The sequence below is a fragment of the Pholcus phalangioides genome, unplaced genomic scaffold (assembly GCF_987345545.1).
Source record: "Pholcus phalangioides strain wild (caught in Gottingen) unplaced genomic scaffold, Ppha-v1.0 ptg000039l_1, whole genome shotgun sequence".
NCBI classification, from domain to species: Eukaryota; Metazoa; Arthropoda; class Arachnida; order Araneae; family Pholcidae; genus Pholcus; species Pholcus phalangioides.
In genome coordinates this window covers 25,081,700-25,100,373 of record NW_028301625.1, presented here as the reverse complement: position 1 = coordinate 25,100,373, position 18,674 = coordinate 25,081,700, and the positions used below count along the sequence as shown (strand labels likewise).

At 34.1% G+C, this 18,674-nt stretch overlaps 1 protein-coding gene and 1 long non-coding RNA gene across 8 annotated transcripts in view; one reads left to right on the top strand and one right to left on the bottom strand.

Annotated features, from left to right (window-relative positions):
- Positions 1 to 18,674, bottom strand: part of LOC149065751 (uncharacterized) — a 112,706-nt gene that overhangs the window by 80,145 nt on the left and 13,887 nt on the right. For all 7 annotated transcript variants that reach the window (XM_089253829.1, XM_089253824.1, XM_089253827.1 and 4 more), the window contains exon 2: positions 12,127 to 12,214. In XM_089253829.1, the coding sequence (XP_089109955.1) occupies positions 12,127 to 12,214 (88 nt within the window). The remainder of the gene's footprint in view (positions 1 to 12,126; positions 12,215 to 18,674) is intronic.
- Positions 1,743 to 18,561, top strand: LOC149065752 (uncharacterized). The gene is made up of 3 exons (XR_016195623.1): positions 1,743 to 1,857; positions 16,689 to 16,833; positions 18,388 to 18,561. It is a non-coding gene; the product is annotated as an uncharacterized LOC149065752 (long non-coding RNA).

The following is an 18,674-nucleotide window of genomic DNA, read 5'->3' as shown; positions in this document are numbered from 1 at the left end:
CCGCAGCAACAAACCTTGAAACTGAACGCAGAAGCAGCGAAAGCAGAGAATCGCGATCGATACGTATTCTTATTTTCACATCCTCACAGACTTGGGTCAAGGACCGCTTTTTCCAGAAATCCTTCAATTTCATTGATAGGATAGACGATGAGAGAGAGAGAGAGAGATGTCTGCGAAATGCTTTCTGCTGCTCTTTCTTTCTCTTTTCACGAATTTCTAGTGGCATCACTTGGCTGCAACGAATTCAATGTCAAGGTTGTCATTTTCTTTGAGGATCGCTGAAAGCTGCTCCTGCACAAGATTCTATGACCCAAGTTGTCGACGGTAAGTCAGTTCACAGCCGGTGTGCAGTAATGAAGTTTGGAAACTCTTGAATAAAATATAATTTTTTTTTATAGAAATACACACACACAGCCTGTTTTAATAAAAAACTAGTTTACCACATTCTTCACATTTTTCTGAAAAATAGATTTTGGATTCTATATATCACTCTCAAGCTCGTGCTCGTTAGTCATTAAAGTAATATACTTTGTATTGTTTTCTTTGCGAAGAATTCCTAGAAGTCAATAACATCTTGGGTCATCAACATGTTGGTCATCAAACACTACGAATACATGCCGAAAACCATTAAAGAGTTGGAGAGATGCCAATGGCATTCAATAGCGTCAACATTCTCATATTAAGTTCATTAACTGCTAAAAATCGAAAATCGCGTCAGATGACATCTTGTCAACTGACCTTTGATGAAAAAATCGAATGTTGTCTACTATTCCTACGAGTCCAACTGTCTGTGGCTTGAAACCAACAGAATTCGGATCCACTCGCTTAAACTTTACAGCAGCAATGACGAGATATCTCGCCTAACTTGATGTCTTTTATTTCGGATATTAAGAGATATCTCGCGCCCTTGAAACCCTCTTATTTCGGTGATGCCAAGCCCAACTAGCTCCGTACAGAGGGCTTTGTTCTCAAACATATTTTCACCCCCCAACCTGTCAGATCAATTGCCAGTGAGTGGAGTCAGCTTTTATTCAAAGTTTAGTAACAGAAGGAGAGGGACGCTGTTTTTTCCTTCGCTTGGGGGTAATATAGGAATATGCATGCAGTATAAATTAATAGAAAAACATGGAGTTGGTTTTGCTTCCTTGTTTTTTTTATTATTACTCTCGGTGTTTCGGGAAGAGCACTTATCAGCTGCACAAAATCGAAAAAAATTCTTGCTTAAAAAGTGTTGGCATTTTGCAGTGGGTTTAGTGATTTCATGTGACAGTTATAATGTGGATCAGGGAATTTTTAAAATCCGCTTAAAGGATTAATCAAAACAAATATCCAACAACAACAACAATACTATTATTCGCAGCTAATGATACAAGAAAGAAAGTTTCATTTAATAGTTCATATACATAATAAACGTACAGTAAATTCGCGATAAGTCGAACTCCAATAACTGCAATATTTGTTTAGAACAATTTTTTTGTCTCGAATTCCGTCATCCCCGGTAGTTTGACACGTTTTAGTAATACGATATTCGTAAATAGATAGCATTATTATTTTAATAAATATCTTTTATTTTCTCCACTGAAATTATCATATTTTCTGATAAGTTGAACTATCTCGAAGTTTTTGTTGGCCGCTGCGCATTCGACTTATCGAGATTTGACTGTGTAATCAAGGATAACAGACTGGCAGATTAATGCCAGGATCAACAGTAGGACTGCAGCTATGGGCCTATCTTTCTTTATAATGAAATCCAAACCATTACACTCATTTTGAGAAATCTCATGTCATAGCCTACTTAACAAAAGATTTATGGAAAAATTATTGTTATAGATTCACGCCCAGTGGACAATACAGAAGGTAAGCAGAAGAAAAACCTGCACGAATTCCAGAAACTTTGTATAAAAAACAAAAATTGCAGCAGCTCCCCAGTAGATTTCATTAACTATTCACACGAATTAACTGGTAGTTATATTTGCTTAATCAATTTACACGAACTTTCGGCTAGAATAACAAAATTAATCGAGGCGAAATGAATAAGTCAATGAATTTACTGAGGCGAGAAATGGCGGATCCCGGAGCTCTTTTTTCGCATAGACGAGCTACACAATTGAAAAAAAAGAAGAAAGAAAGCACTTGTTAAGATGGTCTCCTGAGAACAAGACAAACGGCAGATAGTGAATTAGAATATAATAAATTATTCAGACAAGCAGCGGCTTCTTATAGAGACAAAACTAATCAATGATATAAATAATGATCCTTGCCTGATCTGATATTTTATTAGAAGCATTAAATACGTTCGATTTTTAATGAGACATGAATTTTTTGAAATTAATTTTCTATCGAAAGTTATCGAGTCAAGATTACGTGAAACGAATACGTGCAGATTTCATTAACTATTCACACGATATATATTCGAGTACATAATATTTTAATATCTACCTTAAATTGAATAAAAATAATTTATGTTTAAAAAAATTAATTAACTAGTCCCTTTAGCTCAGATAAAATACGACTAATCAGTATTTCGTTTATAACAACAATCAACAATTCCTTCTGGAGCATTTTTCCGTTTTGATCAAATTTTAATGAATTCAATAAATGTCAATCAAAATCATCATATATAAATACCAACATACCAGATTCCGTTACGATGGTTGTGTGTCTATATACGAGATGCTGTATCATGTACATGATAGTTAGGCTGATCATGCATCAGCGAGTAAAATACAGGAAATATAAATCGAAAATACACGGGATGTTGCCAAGTATAGCCAAAAAGTTGACAAACGCGGAAAAAAATTGCCAGTTATGGCTGGAACCGTTAAAAAATTCTAGTAGCAAATATATAGAGGGGCTACTGCAAATATCGCGATGAATTAAATTGTATTGTGTGGAACTAACGTTGAATAGAAAATATAAAAAATATGTAAGATTAATATTTATATTTATAGTTATATATAATTATCGTAATTAATTCGAGAATTTTCGGCTAGCGCGATATATATTGTTCTGAGACAGGTTTGTGATATGCATTTTAGAATACGTACTTTCTTGATGAACCATGTAGATACCGAACTTTATAGGCGTAAACTTGTATTCGGTCCATGGGCCGGAGCCCCTCAAATACTAGCCACCCCATCTCCATAATACCAATAGAAATATTGGGTTTGAGCTCCCCCACTCCAAATATTTTTGGCCCTTTCTAATATTTTCAATAACTTTACGAATATGTCAAACTTTTATAATTTCTCATATTTAAAAGACAGCAGACGAATGGAAGCCAAGAGAATGATCATTCACAGCCTCATGGGCTTCTGTTGACTGGGTATCTTTCAGGATATTCTGAATGAGATACCTGAAGATAATATAGCTAAGCTACGCTTTGACGGTTTGGGAAATTCTGGAAAAGAATTGATGATAAAAAAAAATCTTAGAGAGCGTTGTTACGAGAAAAAAAACTCATTATATAAAATCTGTCTGAAAAAGAAAGTATGAAAATGATTTTTTTCTAAATCGTTCATATTTCGGAGACATTGAAAAGAGTGATAGTAATATTGATCAATCTAATTATAGCAAATTTTTGGAAATTAGTGGTAATGTAAAGAATACAATCGGAATGTTAATGGAAGGGAAAAAAATTTTATACCCATAACTCGACAAAACCATGAATCCACTTCAGTTTGAAGTCACACCGTTTGTACAAATCTGTTGGAATAATCTTACACGAGTCGGCGAGTTAACAATGTTTTGATTTTCTTCGTTAAAAAAGTAGAGTGTAAGTGCTACTAACTGCAAAATTAATTATGAGGAGACAACCATATAAGACAACCATAACTGTTTTTCATGGACATTGTAAAATATTTTATCATGTATATATAGTTTTTATAATTGCATTTCTAATTGGGTTACTGTATTTTAGAAATATATGACATCCATAGTTGTTGTGGGCATCTTTTCTCAGTCACCTCGTTGGGCATTTTGCCTGTTGTGGCCTTGTATTTGTATTAGAGTCAGCGTTAGTGTCAGGCTTTACATTTCAAAGAAGTACGTTATATACATCACTCATAATTGATTTAAAATCAATTTACATTTTTGACGTGAATATGTCTTTTAAATCATCTGACGATACTGGGAGCATTAGCAGAAATTTACGTGACGAAATTCTTTAAACACTCATATCTCAAGACGAGCCTACGCTACGCAAGTCAAAAGCAAGTATCGTTAGATGTGCATTTTAAATATAAACCCAATGCTATCACTCCGGTTTCACTATCTCTTCCTGCCTGGGAAACAGGCTCGTTGCCTTGATTCGTATTTTATAGTGTAAAAAAACAAAAAAAATTCAAGAATTTTCCCAGTCCCCCCATACTGGAGTCTCGTCAGCCCCACCCTTGGGGGTCATAAAGTCAGTACTTACCACACGAGGCTAAGCACAAAAGCATATTCACGTCAGAAATTCTATTCTAGGCTGCTGTGTCTATGACGCAGCCTACCTCAATTTTTCTTTTACATTTACAAATGAAATAAATAAATAAATAAATAATAAATTTAATTAAATAAAATAATTTATGTGAAATAGCTTCAATACACTTAATTGCTATTTAACTTCACGTTTTGAAACTCTATAAGAAAAATATACTTACTTAAATCGAAATAATAAACCAAAAAAAATAAATTAAACCGAAAGTAAAAAGTCAGCGATATTCAACATCGTTCATTTTTGATGATTTTACACACGCATAGCCTGAAGGAAAAATCAATAGGAGATAAACGGAGAAAAGCAAAATCTCCAGAATATTTTATTTATCATCTTTAAACTATTCCAATTTATTTTTTTCATTTTTAAGTTCCATGAAAGTTTAGGTTTGAATTCTACAAAACAATTTAATACTGAAAGGACAGGAAAAAAAGTTCTGCGCCAGTGTTAAGTTTTTAACTCATAATTGGAAAAAACACGAAATGAAAATAAATTTCAGACAAGTTATTGAAAGAAAATTCTAAAATACAAAAATAACAAATTGGGAGATAACTCTTAAAATTGATTTTTTTCCCTCCAAAAAATTTTGAAAAAAAATTAGAGAAGCAATTTTTAGATGTGAATTTCTTGATTTTTCAGCAGAAACTGAAGCAAAAGTAAAAAATAAATAAAATGCCAAGATAATGGCAACAACTTGTTTCTCATACGAAGAAATAAATGAGCATTACACGAATAATTGTCATACTGTAAAGAAAAAATAAACATTAACGACAAATTGAACTCATTGGAATTATGAAGGAATGAAAAGCAACAGAGTTTGCTTTGAATAAGTCACAGGAAATAAATCTAATGCCTGCTTCAAAGAATAAAACCGCGAGGAAATATTTTCGCAGGAAATGGGAAGAGCAAATTTATTTTGAAGACCATAACCCTTTTATTTTTTCTTCTAGTATATGCTCTCTTAAACGTAAAAGGAATGTGAAAGGAATATTTTTCCCCGAAGGAATATAAAATTCCTTGGTGTTAGAAAGTATAAGAAGTAAAAGAAGAAAAATCCAGCGTTGATGTGTTTGGAATGGTTTTTTACTCGTTTATTACTACTATTATTCTATAACAGAAATTGTTTGTATTGTAGATTAAATGTATGGGAATATATATATATATATTATATATATATTGAGTGACTTTTTTACAAAAAGTACTTTGTTGACATATATAGCAAATTTGTATAGTCATACAACAATGAAACCTCCCAACAACGGCCGCTAACGGGATCGAGCAAATGTGCGGCCGTTATTGGAAGGTTACCGTTGTTAAGCGGTTCAGTATTTCTGAAACATGGATGGAATGTTTTCGTTGCTTGTAAAATTATAAACCTATGCTATAATTAATTAGAAAAACAGTTTTTTGTTAGCACAAAGACATTTGTTTTGTATTGATGATGCGTGAAATTTTCATGAAAAACTTTATTTGTGATTTTTCATTTCATTCAAAAATTTCATGAAGAAACATGCGTACAGCTGCGCCGTAATCCTTGTATCCTGGGACCCATTCATCAGATCAGATTCATCCTTCGATGCAGTCAATTATTTTTTGTTGTTATCTAGGGCAGTATTTTTAATGGGGTGCTTACCTGACTCTTAGGTCTAACGCATAGCCATTTGCCGAATTTTAACGCTAATTTATTTTATTAGCTTTGTTCAATCTGCAACGCGTTTAGCCCACCCGTAAGTATCTATTTGAGGAAACCCCGGAATCAGTGGACCACATTTTGGAAACCACTGACGTAGGAAAGAACCCATAGTTATTTTTATGTTCGAAGGTCTCAAGGAAGGAAAAACTCCTTCAAAAATCAAATCTTTAGGATTTTTTCTTATGTGATGAAAAATGCATAATTTTTCTTTTATTTTAATTTCCAAACTCGGTCGTTATTCAGAAATCGTTGTTCGGAGGTTAACCTTAATGTTAATCCAATAGAATGTGTTCTGTTCCAAGAAAACGTGGCCGTTGTTCGGTGGTGGCCGTTATGTCAACATAATGCATTATACAAACAGAGACCTGGATATTATGTAGAGATACTGATTTTCAAAAAGAAAATTTCACCTTTGCCTCTACGGGGACTCAAACCCACGCCCTTTCGCATTCCGGACGAGTGCACTACCACCACACTATAGAAGCAGATGGAAAATCAGTATCTCTACATAACAGCCAGTTTTCTGTATGTGTTGTATTAACAAGTGGAAAGGATATTTTTCTCTACATGCCCCATCTGGTGGCCTCGATGTCAATTTCGAGCTGATTGCAAGTCACCGTCCATCGCTCGGTACCGTTAAGCATATATACACCCCAAGGAAGAAACGATCTATCTGCTTCTGTAGCGTAGTGGTTGTGCACTCTTCCGGAATGCGAGAGGATATGGGTTCGAGTTCTCGTAGAAACAGAGGGACTTTTCTTCCTAAAACTCAGTATATCTACATTACAGCTAGCTTTCGGTAAATCTTGTATTAACAAGTGGAGAGGACATCTTTCGCTACGTAATGCGTCATTACACCTAAAATGAAACTGCGGAGCCAGGAATCTAATCGTTTTCTATAGGATGTATTCTGAAGTCCTAGTCATTCCAAATCGTTCATTTTTACATGCATCTAAAAAACTGAACATAACATATGCTACTTTCAACCTATCCATTCATCAGGAATAGATTTCATGACTATTTACATATAAATCAGATGTCTTTCAAGGATTTATCGACTTGAAGTGCTTATATAAAATGAACGGTATAAGCTTATTTCTGCAACAAAACTCCAGTTAAAATTGAAGTTTTAGTGAGTTCATTATCCGATCGAATCTTTTTTTCGTACAATCTGAATAACTTATCTTCGTTGTACTTTAGTGTGCTTCACACATTAGTAGTTAATGATATAAGGAATAAGTCAGCTTCACTGATAGCGGAGCCGGGAGAGTAAATGTGATAAGATCACCTCTTTGCAATCAATAATGAGGAATTAGAAGCTTATTTACTTGAAAATCAAAAAATAATAATGCCCTGTAATAGGTATGTGCCTACACACACGTACACACATTAGGTGTTTTTTTTTATCAATGAAGTAATATTCAAATTAGGCAGATGTCTAGACAGATTCTTCAATGATAAATTTTAGAGTAGGAAAGCATCTGTGTGTGCGTATTGCTTTTCTTTTTTTTTCTCACCGATATATTTTATTTTCTACATCTTGGGGAACTACGTGTATTGTACAGAATATTCATTTTTTGCTTGCACACGCAAGTCATGTACAGACTATGGGTTCTTCTGATCAAATTTCTTCGCAAATTGTCTTTGCAAAATTTTTATTTGCACTGAATATCAATGAAAATTTAAGTTGCATAATGCAATTTAAATTTTGCAAACCCGCCAACTTTCCAGAAATCAGGAGACTCTCCCAGAGGTGCAGGGAATGTAGCCTGATCAAAAATTGTCATTATTTTTTAAAAAAAGTTGTAAATACAGATTAACTAAAAATACCAATTGATGAAATTAAATTAAATTTTGCAGTGGGTCTGACTGATTTGGCTCTGTTTGCAAATAGTATGAATGCAACTCTTGCTCAAAGCAATGTCCTCTCATTTTGTACTTTATAATTGCCACATTTTGCAGTATGTATGTATATGTATGTAGAATGTGATAATTAAAATCGTGTGCAGAAGTGCCAACTTTTAGGATTCAGATCAATCAGGAGATTTTGAGTTAATTTGAAAAATCAAGCACTCTCGACATATTTACAGCAAAAGATTGTCGTGAGAGGATTTCCAGACTTCTTTCATCCAATTCCATATGTTGTTTCCGTATTTTTGTATCCAGAAAGGGAAGAAGAAAGAATGTCATTCTTCTCCATTTCCTACAGGAGGCAGGTTATCAAATACAGCCTGATGATTGGTAAATGAACTGCGCTGTAGTTTTCATAAAAATGCTAAATGTATTACTTTTTTAGGAAGAATACAAACATTTCTGAATGGTAAATTCGGTTATTGTCATGCAAATCATGTTCATATACCGATAAGAGTTAATCCAGCATGTATATGTAAAAATATACTGCGTGAAAGATTCATCTAGAGAGCTTCTAGAGATAATGCAAGGCGGCCACCTTCTATAGTCACCTTAACCTATGACGAACGCTCGCTAGCATAAAGTACCATCAAAAAATTCAGAGAAAATGTTTTTTCCAATAAAATCAGAAAAAATTTACATTAATTCTGGAGAGCAAGTGAGAGGATAAAAAATCAAGAGTCTCTTGCCTGAATCAGGAGAGTTCACAGATCTGTGAATTTTGCATCTTATGAAGTTCAATAAAACTGTTGAACTGAATTTCTTTTTAAACATTGTATTCAACAATGTTTGTTTTAGTGATAAAATAACATAACATAAAAGAAATAAAATACAAATGCAAATACAGCAGGCAAAATGCCCAACGAGGTGGCTGAGAAAAAGATGCCCATAACAAATATGGATGTCATATATTACTAAAATACAGCAACCTAACTAAAAATGCAATTACAAAAACTATAAACAATGTATATATATACATGATAAAATATATTATACAATGCCCATAAAATGTATTTATGGTTGTCTTATTCTAAGTATGGATAGCTTCTCGACTTACCCCAACATGTTTATCATATTTCTTTTCAAACGTGTCAATTGTGTTAGAATTTACTACTTCCGGGGGTAAGCTATTCCATTTATTAAGAACCCTATTAGAGAAAAATTCCCTGCGATTTTTTTTTAGTATCATAAAATGTTTTTAGAATGTTATTTTAACATTTAGAATGTTAAAATAACATTTTAGAACACATTTTAGAATGTTCTCTTGAATTGTTCAATAATCTATTTTCATGAAGTGGTTCAGCAATTATACATAAAATATTGAAAAACTTTCATTGTTATGGAAGCTGTATAAAGTTAATCCTGCGTTGAACATATATAATCCTTTTTTCAATTCAAATTTACAGTATTTAATGTCAATAAAAACTTTTCTAAATAATATTCGATTTATTCTTAAAGTTTCTCCTTTTCCGCCAATGTTATGAACCCTACGATTTATATAATGCAATCGCTAATGGAGATCCTCAATTGAAATGGGGCATCTGCGTTTTTTTTTTATGCTTAATTGTTCGCAATTAGGAACTACCAGATCCCGTTCGTTACCTGAATTACTCAGTCTCTGTAATAGCGTCGGAAGAACCACACCCCTCATGTCGATTGACGAATAATTAGCATTATGTTATGTACCGTTAGAAGTTCAAAGACTTTAATGCAGTTGAGACATTGAACTCTTTGCCCTGGTCGGTAGCTTGTGTCAGGAACACCCGTTTTATTCTAGGAATGGCGCTGGAAAGCAACTAGCGGTATTAACCTCAGGATCAGTGACCAAAATTCCTGATTCGATACAAATTTGGCGAGTTTCCCGAATTTCTCAGGTAAAAATGATATCCGCTTTTTATTTTTTTGTCTATAGAAACAAAGTTTCAGTCGATATGATGAATTTTCATGATATTAGGACACGCAAAAGAAGATCGATGAAAGTGTTATTTCGGTTGGATTCGACACGCTACAGTATATTTTATATTCAACGTTGCATTTTTCCAGACAACTACTTCTATACGGTTTTCTAATTCACTGTCTACACCAAGGAATATTTGTTGTATTTGTCAGTAAAAGAACGAAACGTATTAAATAGCTAATCAGTGATGTATAAAATCCTAATTTCCTCGGTTTTGGTTATATTTTTCTAATACTTGACAATCGAGAATATTTTCAACTACCCGCAACCTAGTCTCGAATAATTCGAAAAATATTGTCTATGGGGTTAACAATTAGCCAGGGTGGAGTCTGACTTTCTCTCAACTAAAATAACTGAAATACCACATAAACGTCAGCGATAGCTAAAAAAAATATTTTCTGAATTCAAAAATGTTTAGTAGTCTACTATTTAGTGTTTGTTTTACATTATAAAACCATACAGTAACATGGAAAAACTGAGAAATTGACACAAATCAGATTAAAATAGACTTTGTATGATGTCATGCAACAGACTGGTCTAATATTTCGTAAAAATTTTTGAATTATTACCTTTTTTAGTTATACCTCAAAAAAATTCTAGAACTGAGAATGGCAAAAGAAAATGAGATTCTAGGTGATGAAATGTGCTTTTTGTATGCAATTAGGAAATACAATGCCAAAATTCTGATGTATTTGTTTTCAATAATTCAGAACCCTCTAAACGGCGAGCTTCATTAAGTGATACAAAAAAGTTTTAAATAAAGATTAATACTCTCTCTTCACGAATTTGTATTGCGTGCTTAAATTACGACTCTGGTTTTATTTTATGCATTGCAACCAATACGATTGGTGATGAAAAGAACCAAAATCAATATAGCACTTACATTAAAATTTTACGACAAAAAGAAAACTTGAAGAAAATATTTTAGTTCCACGCAAAAGGCATCACTGTCAAACTTTTTTCCTATTCCACAGAATTATTTGCCATTCATATGGACGAGAAGATAAATGCAGCAGCAGCAATTTTCCGCAATAACTACAAGTTTTCGTGAATAAGAAAAAAATACTGAATCGAGTCTGCATATCTTCCGTATACATCTAAAGTCGAACTCGTGACAGTAATAACAAATAAGCACGTTCTCTCCTCTCTCTCACCCCCTTCTTCTCTTTCTCCAATTCAATCAATACATTGGGACATAGATTGATCTCATGGGAGAGAACTCATAGTATAATGGTTTTCGGGCAGCTAGACAAAAACTGATAGATACCGCATTCTTCCAGGGAGCTAACACGCAAACACTGAATTAATGAGGACGATGCGATTTCGTGCGATTCGGTTCATCAGGAATTGAAAAATTGAACCCAAATAAATCATCATTAAAAAAATTAAATTTTGAAAAATAAGGACACACAGAAAGGCCTAATATAAAACTCTCAAAAGTGTGCGGTTTGCTACGAATAACGCATTTCAATTCACCCGATGAGTTTTCGAAAAGTATATACGTATGCTAGTTTATGTGTCTAACGGGAATAACACGGATATGCCAAAATGTATGTTTGAAAAATATATGCTCCGTATATTTCTTACGGTTTATTCCCGAATATTGAATTTACCTTGAAGATGTAAAACTTGGGAAGAGAGAGCACATTCCCACCGCGATTATATATGTTTCCAAGTAAACCAAGCTTTACGTGGGATGTAAACCGAGCAGAGCTTCGAAACGGGATTCTTGTCTTATATGAAATAAGAAACTGTTTCGTCGACAGTTTTGTTCAGAGTTTGACAGTTACAGGGATACTAGATATCTTCCAGATCTCGAAGGAAACTGAAAAATAAATAAATTGGGACATAAAACAGAAAGAAATATAAAATTTTGAGATGCTTACCATAGATTTCTTAGATGTTCCGATATTCCTTATCTATTTTAACGTAAACGCTTTCTTTCTTGTCTGAACTTGACTACCATCGTTTTATAAGTACATACCGCTTTAACTTTTAGTTGGGTGCCATGATTCATTGAATGAAACTGTAAAGACATACTCATTCTTAAGAGTGTAAAAGGAACCTGTGATTGAACTTGGTACTTACGTAGGGATGGAGCATTTTTGATTACATCTACTTTTGCAGCCTGATACCCGTCATGCCACGTGAAGTTTCGCTTGTACTCGGAATTAACCTGTACAAAAATATAAGAAAAACCTTATTGATTAGATTCCTCTTTTTACAAATTCTAATTCCGTATCTATTAATTTTAAGTATTTTAGAGTAAAAAATTAATTAATAACAGAAAATGTGTCCAGTTAGAACTTGCAAAATTAAAATAAAATTTCGTAATTTTATTTTATTTCGTAGTTAATTTTCCCTCATGATATGGCAAATTACCCGAATGCCTGCCTCAATACAAACTATACACTGAAATTATAATTGCGCAAGACAAAACTTTGTTTAGTCAACTAAAAGTGAAAAAGAGAAACAATAAGGCCCATAATATACACATGTTACTAAGTAGCACGAAAGCATGGCACTTTCGAGCATATTCAACAAATGAGATTATTGGTAACATTCGTGTGAATGTTGAAAGCATGTGATTGTTTCATCATACAGGGGCGTACGCAGGTTCGACCTTTGCAGAGGGCACATCGCGTTGGAGGGAAGCACAAGGGCTTTCAAAGAAATGAGTTACTAACCTTCAAAAAAGCAATTTAGATCAACAGAAATTAGTTAAGGTAACATATAAAGTTATTTTATTTTCGAAATTTTTTTAAATTTTACAAAAATATTTTCAGTTTTTTGATCGTCGGAGGGGGGGGGGGTAGGTAAGAAGATCTAGCGAATACTTATATAGGTCAGTGTGCATAACTCCTTTTTCAGTGTATGGGCGTATATAATACAGATTCTATTGCATCTGCTATTGAGTATGGCCAAGATAATGTTCAATCATTTTAGACGGTTCCAAACTCGCTGTGCTACACCACTCTGAGCTACACAAAAAAACATTTTTTTTGGCAGCAAAATAAGTGAAAATCATGGCTCGGAGCGACGTAGCGCTGCGGATGTGGAACAGGCCAAGGCGTCTATATAACCGGGTAGACTCATCGTCTTCCACCTTGGAGCGGCAAAACCAGTATTTTGTTCAAAGTGACGTCTAATCTTTGAAAAAGGCTGGATGGGAAACAGTGATTAGTAATAACGATAATACTGGCATCCGACTTCACTCAAAGATTTCGGGTTCATCCTGGGGTATCAAGGAGCCCTAGAACCGGCTTAAGATGTACCCTCTTCTTCAATATAAACGTTGTGCAGTGAAGGCATTGGGGTGATTTTTGATGCACGCTGTTATTCGAACCGACCATGTTGATAAGCGCAATATAATATTTCCGATATTCCTTTGTTATAAGTGCAAAAAAAAAAAAAATGGGATTATGTAAATAAAAATTCTTAAGATTTTTATTATGCCATTTCTACTATGTGTTTCAGCTACTACTAAGCCATACATGCTCCTCGTCCATATTCCTCTGCGGAACTTCTGACGAATCGGTACATCTTGTAATGTGCGTGTAAGTGTTGTGAACCTAACGTGAAGTTTGCTTCGGTGTAATGCTTTTTATGTGTAGTGTTGCCATCTCCCATCAATTGATATGTGTTTCAGCTATACAAGACATCGAGTTTTCTCCTTGCTTTGTTATGCTGTTTGGCCGGTCGTCTACTGGCAGTGACACCAAGCGATAAACAAGTCGCGCTCAGTTGTCTGTATTTACAGGACTAATCCCATTGCACAGAAAGTACGAGAACTTCGTCCATTAGCAGCGATCTTCAGCTAGTGAGTTCCGGCTACAACAGCAGACGAGAGAAATTTCTGATTCCTGTGGTATCACACGGCGCTTGTCGCATCTGCGCAGGCCCAATATGGTTTTTACTCTTCTTTTTTTCTCGGCATTAACTCCATTTTTTCCTTCCTCTCCTTGGTCTCTCTCTTTCTTTCTCACACCCCTTCTCGCTTGAACATGGAAGCTGGAAATTTGATAATTGCCGTTCTTGGGATGTGATGGCTAGTAGTATAATCGATTAAATATAATTATTCATTTATTTACAACAAGAACGCCTTCTCCGCAGATATTGTGTCAGATATCTCATTAAGTATGGACTTACAAATTTTCTCAAAAATTTTAGTTTTTCAATATTTCCTCAAGATTATTTAACGAACAGAACACACTCGTTTGCATAGAGCGTAGTCGCGAACTAAGTCGTGTGTAGAGGTCGCTGTCAGTGGACGACGTCATACGTCTTTTGTTATCGGACTCAACGTCGGCTGTTGCCACTCGCATAGCATGTTGTCGCTTCCAGTGGACGACCGGCCTCGAGGTATTTTGAAGCGAATGGCAGACGTATCAGTCGCAGCATGAACGAAATCGGTAGTAAATTAATTTTCCAGTCACTGATAATCTCACTGATGCCCCCTTGACCCACCCCTAGGGGTATACAGGATAATTTAGTAAATGTGACGTTATAGTCCTGCCCAATACGAAAACTTGGCAGGGTGAAACGGCCAATCACTGACAAAGAAATATTAAACTCCCTGAATGGCAAGGAAAACTAAAAGCCTAAAATTTTGTGCACGTACAGGCTTATAGTACTTTTATACTCCGGTTGATCTATTAACTACAGTAGTTTTAGTGCATGTTCTTCAAGTGTGGTCGTATAAATACAATGCCTGAAAAAAAAGAGAGAAGCCTTCAAAGAACTCGTTCCTTTCATTTTCATACATTCGTGTTCTTTGAACATGACACTGTCCCGAATTTCTGTATCAAATGGACTTCATGCATCATGAGCAAATCAAACAATAAAGAGATTTTGAATAACGTAAAATGTCACAAAATATCATTAATCAATGACAAACATTTCAATGTTCTTTTCAATTTTCGAGTACATACGTGTAGGCAGATATAAATGAAACATTGAACGCTTACGTATATCTAGAGAAATCAATGCACGTGACGCAATATGTCTTTCCGCATTTCGGATTTCTCAAGGAGGAGCTTACTGGCGTGGGGGAAATTATTCGCAATTCTACATGACTTCGGGGCGAATTGCCAATTTCTTTTACTCTCGTGGATTTGAGATTTGTGCCTGACACTGTAAAAATATCGCATAACCCGGACCATTTTTCCGACTTTTCAACATTTTATAAAAACGAAAATCATTTCCTACGTGGATACATGATTCATACGTATATTTTTATCTATTGTCTGATAGAAACAAATTATAAAAACAAAGAATTAGTTTTTTTTAGCCATTTCAACTAAACATATCGTAAAGATGCTCAACTTAACTCTGAAATGCTACTCGTTCAGATGAGTTTTCAAATTCTATTCCTAAGATATACAAGACGTTTAGAGAGTTAAATTCAATAACTGGAATACCAGCATTCGACTGACTCGATTTCATTCCAATTCACTCGCTCGTTCAAAATTAATCACGATTCATTATTTTATATATATTGCCCATTTATAATTATAAAATGTAGTATGATATAACAACAAATTGAAGTCGCAGTGGAGGTCCTAGTATCAGGATGATCCAAATTCGTAGGCTTAATAAAGCAACGTGGGTGAAGAGTAACTGATTCAAATGGATGTCATGTGTGAGGTTCTAAAAAAGTATTAGTATGAAGAACAACGTGAGCACAGAAAAGAGATGAGCATATCTTGTAACGGTGATGAAATGAATATGTGACGTTTATTCAAGTTTTTATAGCCAACATTTTATATGCTTATGAGCTTATCGAGTGAATAGAAATTTTTATAGATGAATGGCTTATATCAGTGGTTCCCAAACTTTTTGAAGCACGACTCCCTTTTAACAATAATTGCTGACCCCCCACTATATAGAGTGATCATATGTCCCGGTTTCTGGCACATTCTTGGTTTTTTGTGTGTTAATGAATATGCTTTAATTTCTATAATCAATAATGAATGAAATAAAATCATTTTTGTTGACAGAACTGTTTTATTATGACATTTCAAATCAACATGTTTTAGCTTTGAATCCTGCAAACGGTGAAACACCTGTAATTTATTGTACTACTGTAATTGAAATAATGTAATTATTTTTCAATTACAGTCGTAGTATTTTCTGTTACAGCGAGTACCTGGTGTACTTCAAAACAAAAATATTTTCATCTCCCCCCCCCTTCTTCCAGATATTTTTGAGCCTTCCTAATACTTTCAATAACTTCATTTCTTTATAAACGACAGTTAGAGCTTCATAAACGACACACTAGCGTCACTAGTTGTTCATAATCAAAAATGTAAACATTTTTCCTATACATTCACATATTACTCATCATTCTGTGTTTCTAACTTTTTTAAATATATAAAAATATTTAAAAAACTGTTGATTCTTTCTGAATCCCCCTCTATATAAATATTAGCTTGATCCGTCGATCCCCCTCTATATAATGAAGAGGGGATGGCATGTAGAACATGGGATGGAGGGGCGTGTAGAACATTAGATAAAATTACATTATATGACACATGTAAATGGTAAGTAGCTGTTCAGCTGAGCTAAGACATTTTTTAGTTCTGACATATTTTTGCTTATGTTGCGAAAAATAAAAATAAATTTCTCATTTTGACTTTTTCATTTTGTAGAATCACTCGTGACTCCGCTGGTTCAATAACGTGACCCCCCAGAGGGTCGACAACCACTGGCTTAGATAATTAGTACACTGCAACTCAAATTGTTCACAAAAACAACAGAAACAATTCAAGTTTATTTTGGAAATGTATAATGCATGTGAGCTATTCTTCTTTTCCTTTATTATATTTATGAGTTATTATATATCCTTTATATTATATGTTACCCTTGCACGTAAGCTATCCGCTTTTACCAAACTTGTCCATCCTGGTCTGAAATATGATCCTAAGCTATGGAAGTCATATGAACAGAATAACACAGACTCGATTAAAAGGATGCAAAGAAGAACTAGTAGAGTATAGTTGTCGGTATTCGTTCGGGCTTCATTTACCTTTGAAAAAAACTCAAATGATAGAAATTTTCCATCATTTGAACATTTTTATCGCATTGCAGCCATTTTAGGCACACGAGGGATAATTAGAGATGGACCTACATTTTGAAGGCAGTTCTGGGCGTTTATGTTCCCATGCCTACTCGCTAGGATTCGAACTGGGCGTGTCAATCTGGAGAGTCAGTTGACAGGTAACTTCAATATTTTCGAAGGAATATATACGATATAAAATATTAGTCAGTCGTTTTACTCATGGTCACTCCAGTGTTGTTTTTTTGGTTGCATGAGTTGGTTACGTCTAAATTTTGGTTCTTTATCAATGTTAATCGTTTTTAATCCACTGCTGGATGTAGGTATTCTCTAATTTTTTCCCATTTTCTTCTATCTGACACTTTTCCCATCCAGTTAACTTCAGCCAGCTTGGTGATACCATCGCTCTTTTTTGTTTGGGGCATCTTTTTGGAAGTAGAACCATGATACCAATTTAGAAAATCCATACTTCATGTATTCTCATAGCGATGTCTCTCTCTCGTCTAGCGATGTGTCCAGCCCATTGCCATTTCAAATGTTACCTTTATATGACACATAATATACTTCCGTTTTTTTTATCCAATTATCAAACTCATTTTACTAACAATTAATTTTGATCTCTGCGATACCATACATCTTTTTATACTCCTTTCTTGTTTGCAGTACGTATTGTTTTGCTTCTAAATGTCCACGTTTCAGCTCTATCAGAAGTTCTTGTATGTTATATCCATTTACATAAACAATGGGTGTGCATCTAAAAATATCAATTCGGCATATATTCTACCCGAAACATTTTATTTGTGTTTATTACCTAAAATATCCAAAATATTCAAATACAGTTTAAAATCAGTGACGCGTTATAATGGAGATGGAATAAAAATAAAGCATTATTAATCAAGTTAATGAGTTTTGTGCGTGCATCTAATTGTTCACTACATTATGAAAACACTTTTTGGAGAAGAAAATAATTTAATACATATTTCATAATTTTCATTCTCGCTGAATGAAAAACACATAAGGTAAAAGTTAGATGAAAAACCCGAAAAAACATGAATATCACAAATATTTTTTTAAGAAGTATTTAATATAAAAGTAAGAATACGTTGCAACAATAATAAAAACGTTTATTTATTTTTTCGTCAAAAATTTTGTCAAGTTTCACAGTAATTAAAAGTTTTTCTATTAACGTCCATGCATTTTGTTTATGAAGAATATCTACCAATAAATGTGTATATTATCAACTTTCAAGTTAAATCACACACAAAATTCATTTTCTGTTTTCTAAATGCAAGGAGGTGCAATAATAAGCGAGCACTAGAAATAGTGGAGGCTGAGATTTTTTGACGCTGCCGTCCATCTTGACAGAGGTCGACTTGGATTCATTTCAAGAATCGTCAAGGAGAAGAGGGTAATGTAATATCTCACTTCCAAAAACAAAAAAAGTGAAATAAAAAATATACTCTGAAGATGCCAAAAAATGCTTTATCTTAAAATGCTCTATCAAGTCCACTTTTCTTTTGTCCACGTATAAGACTATGATGATTGTTTGAACATACATGTGTAGAACCCGGATTATATG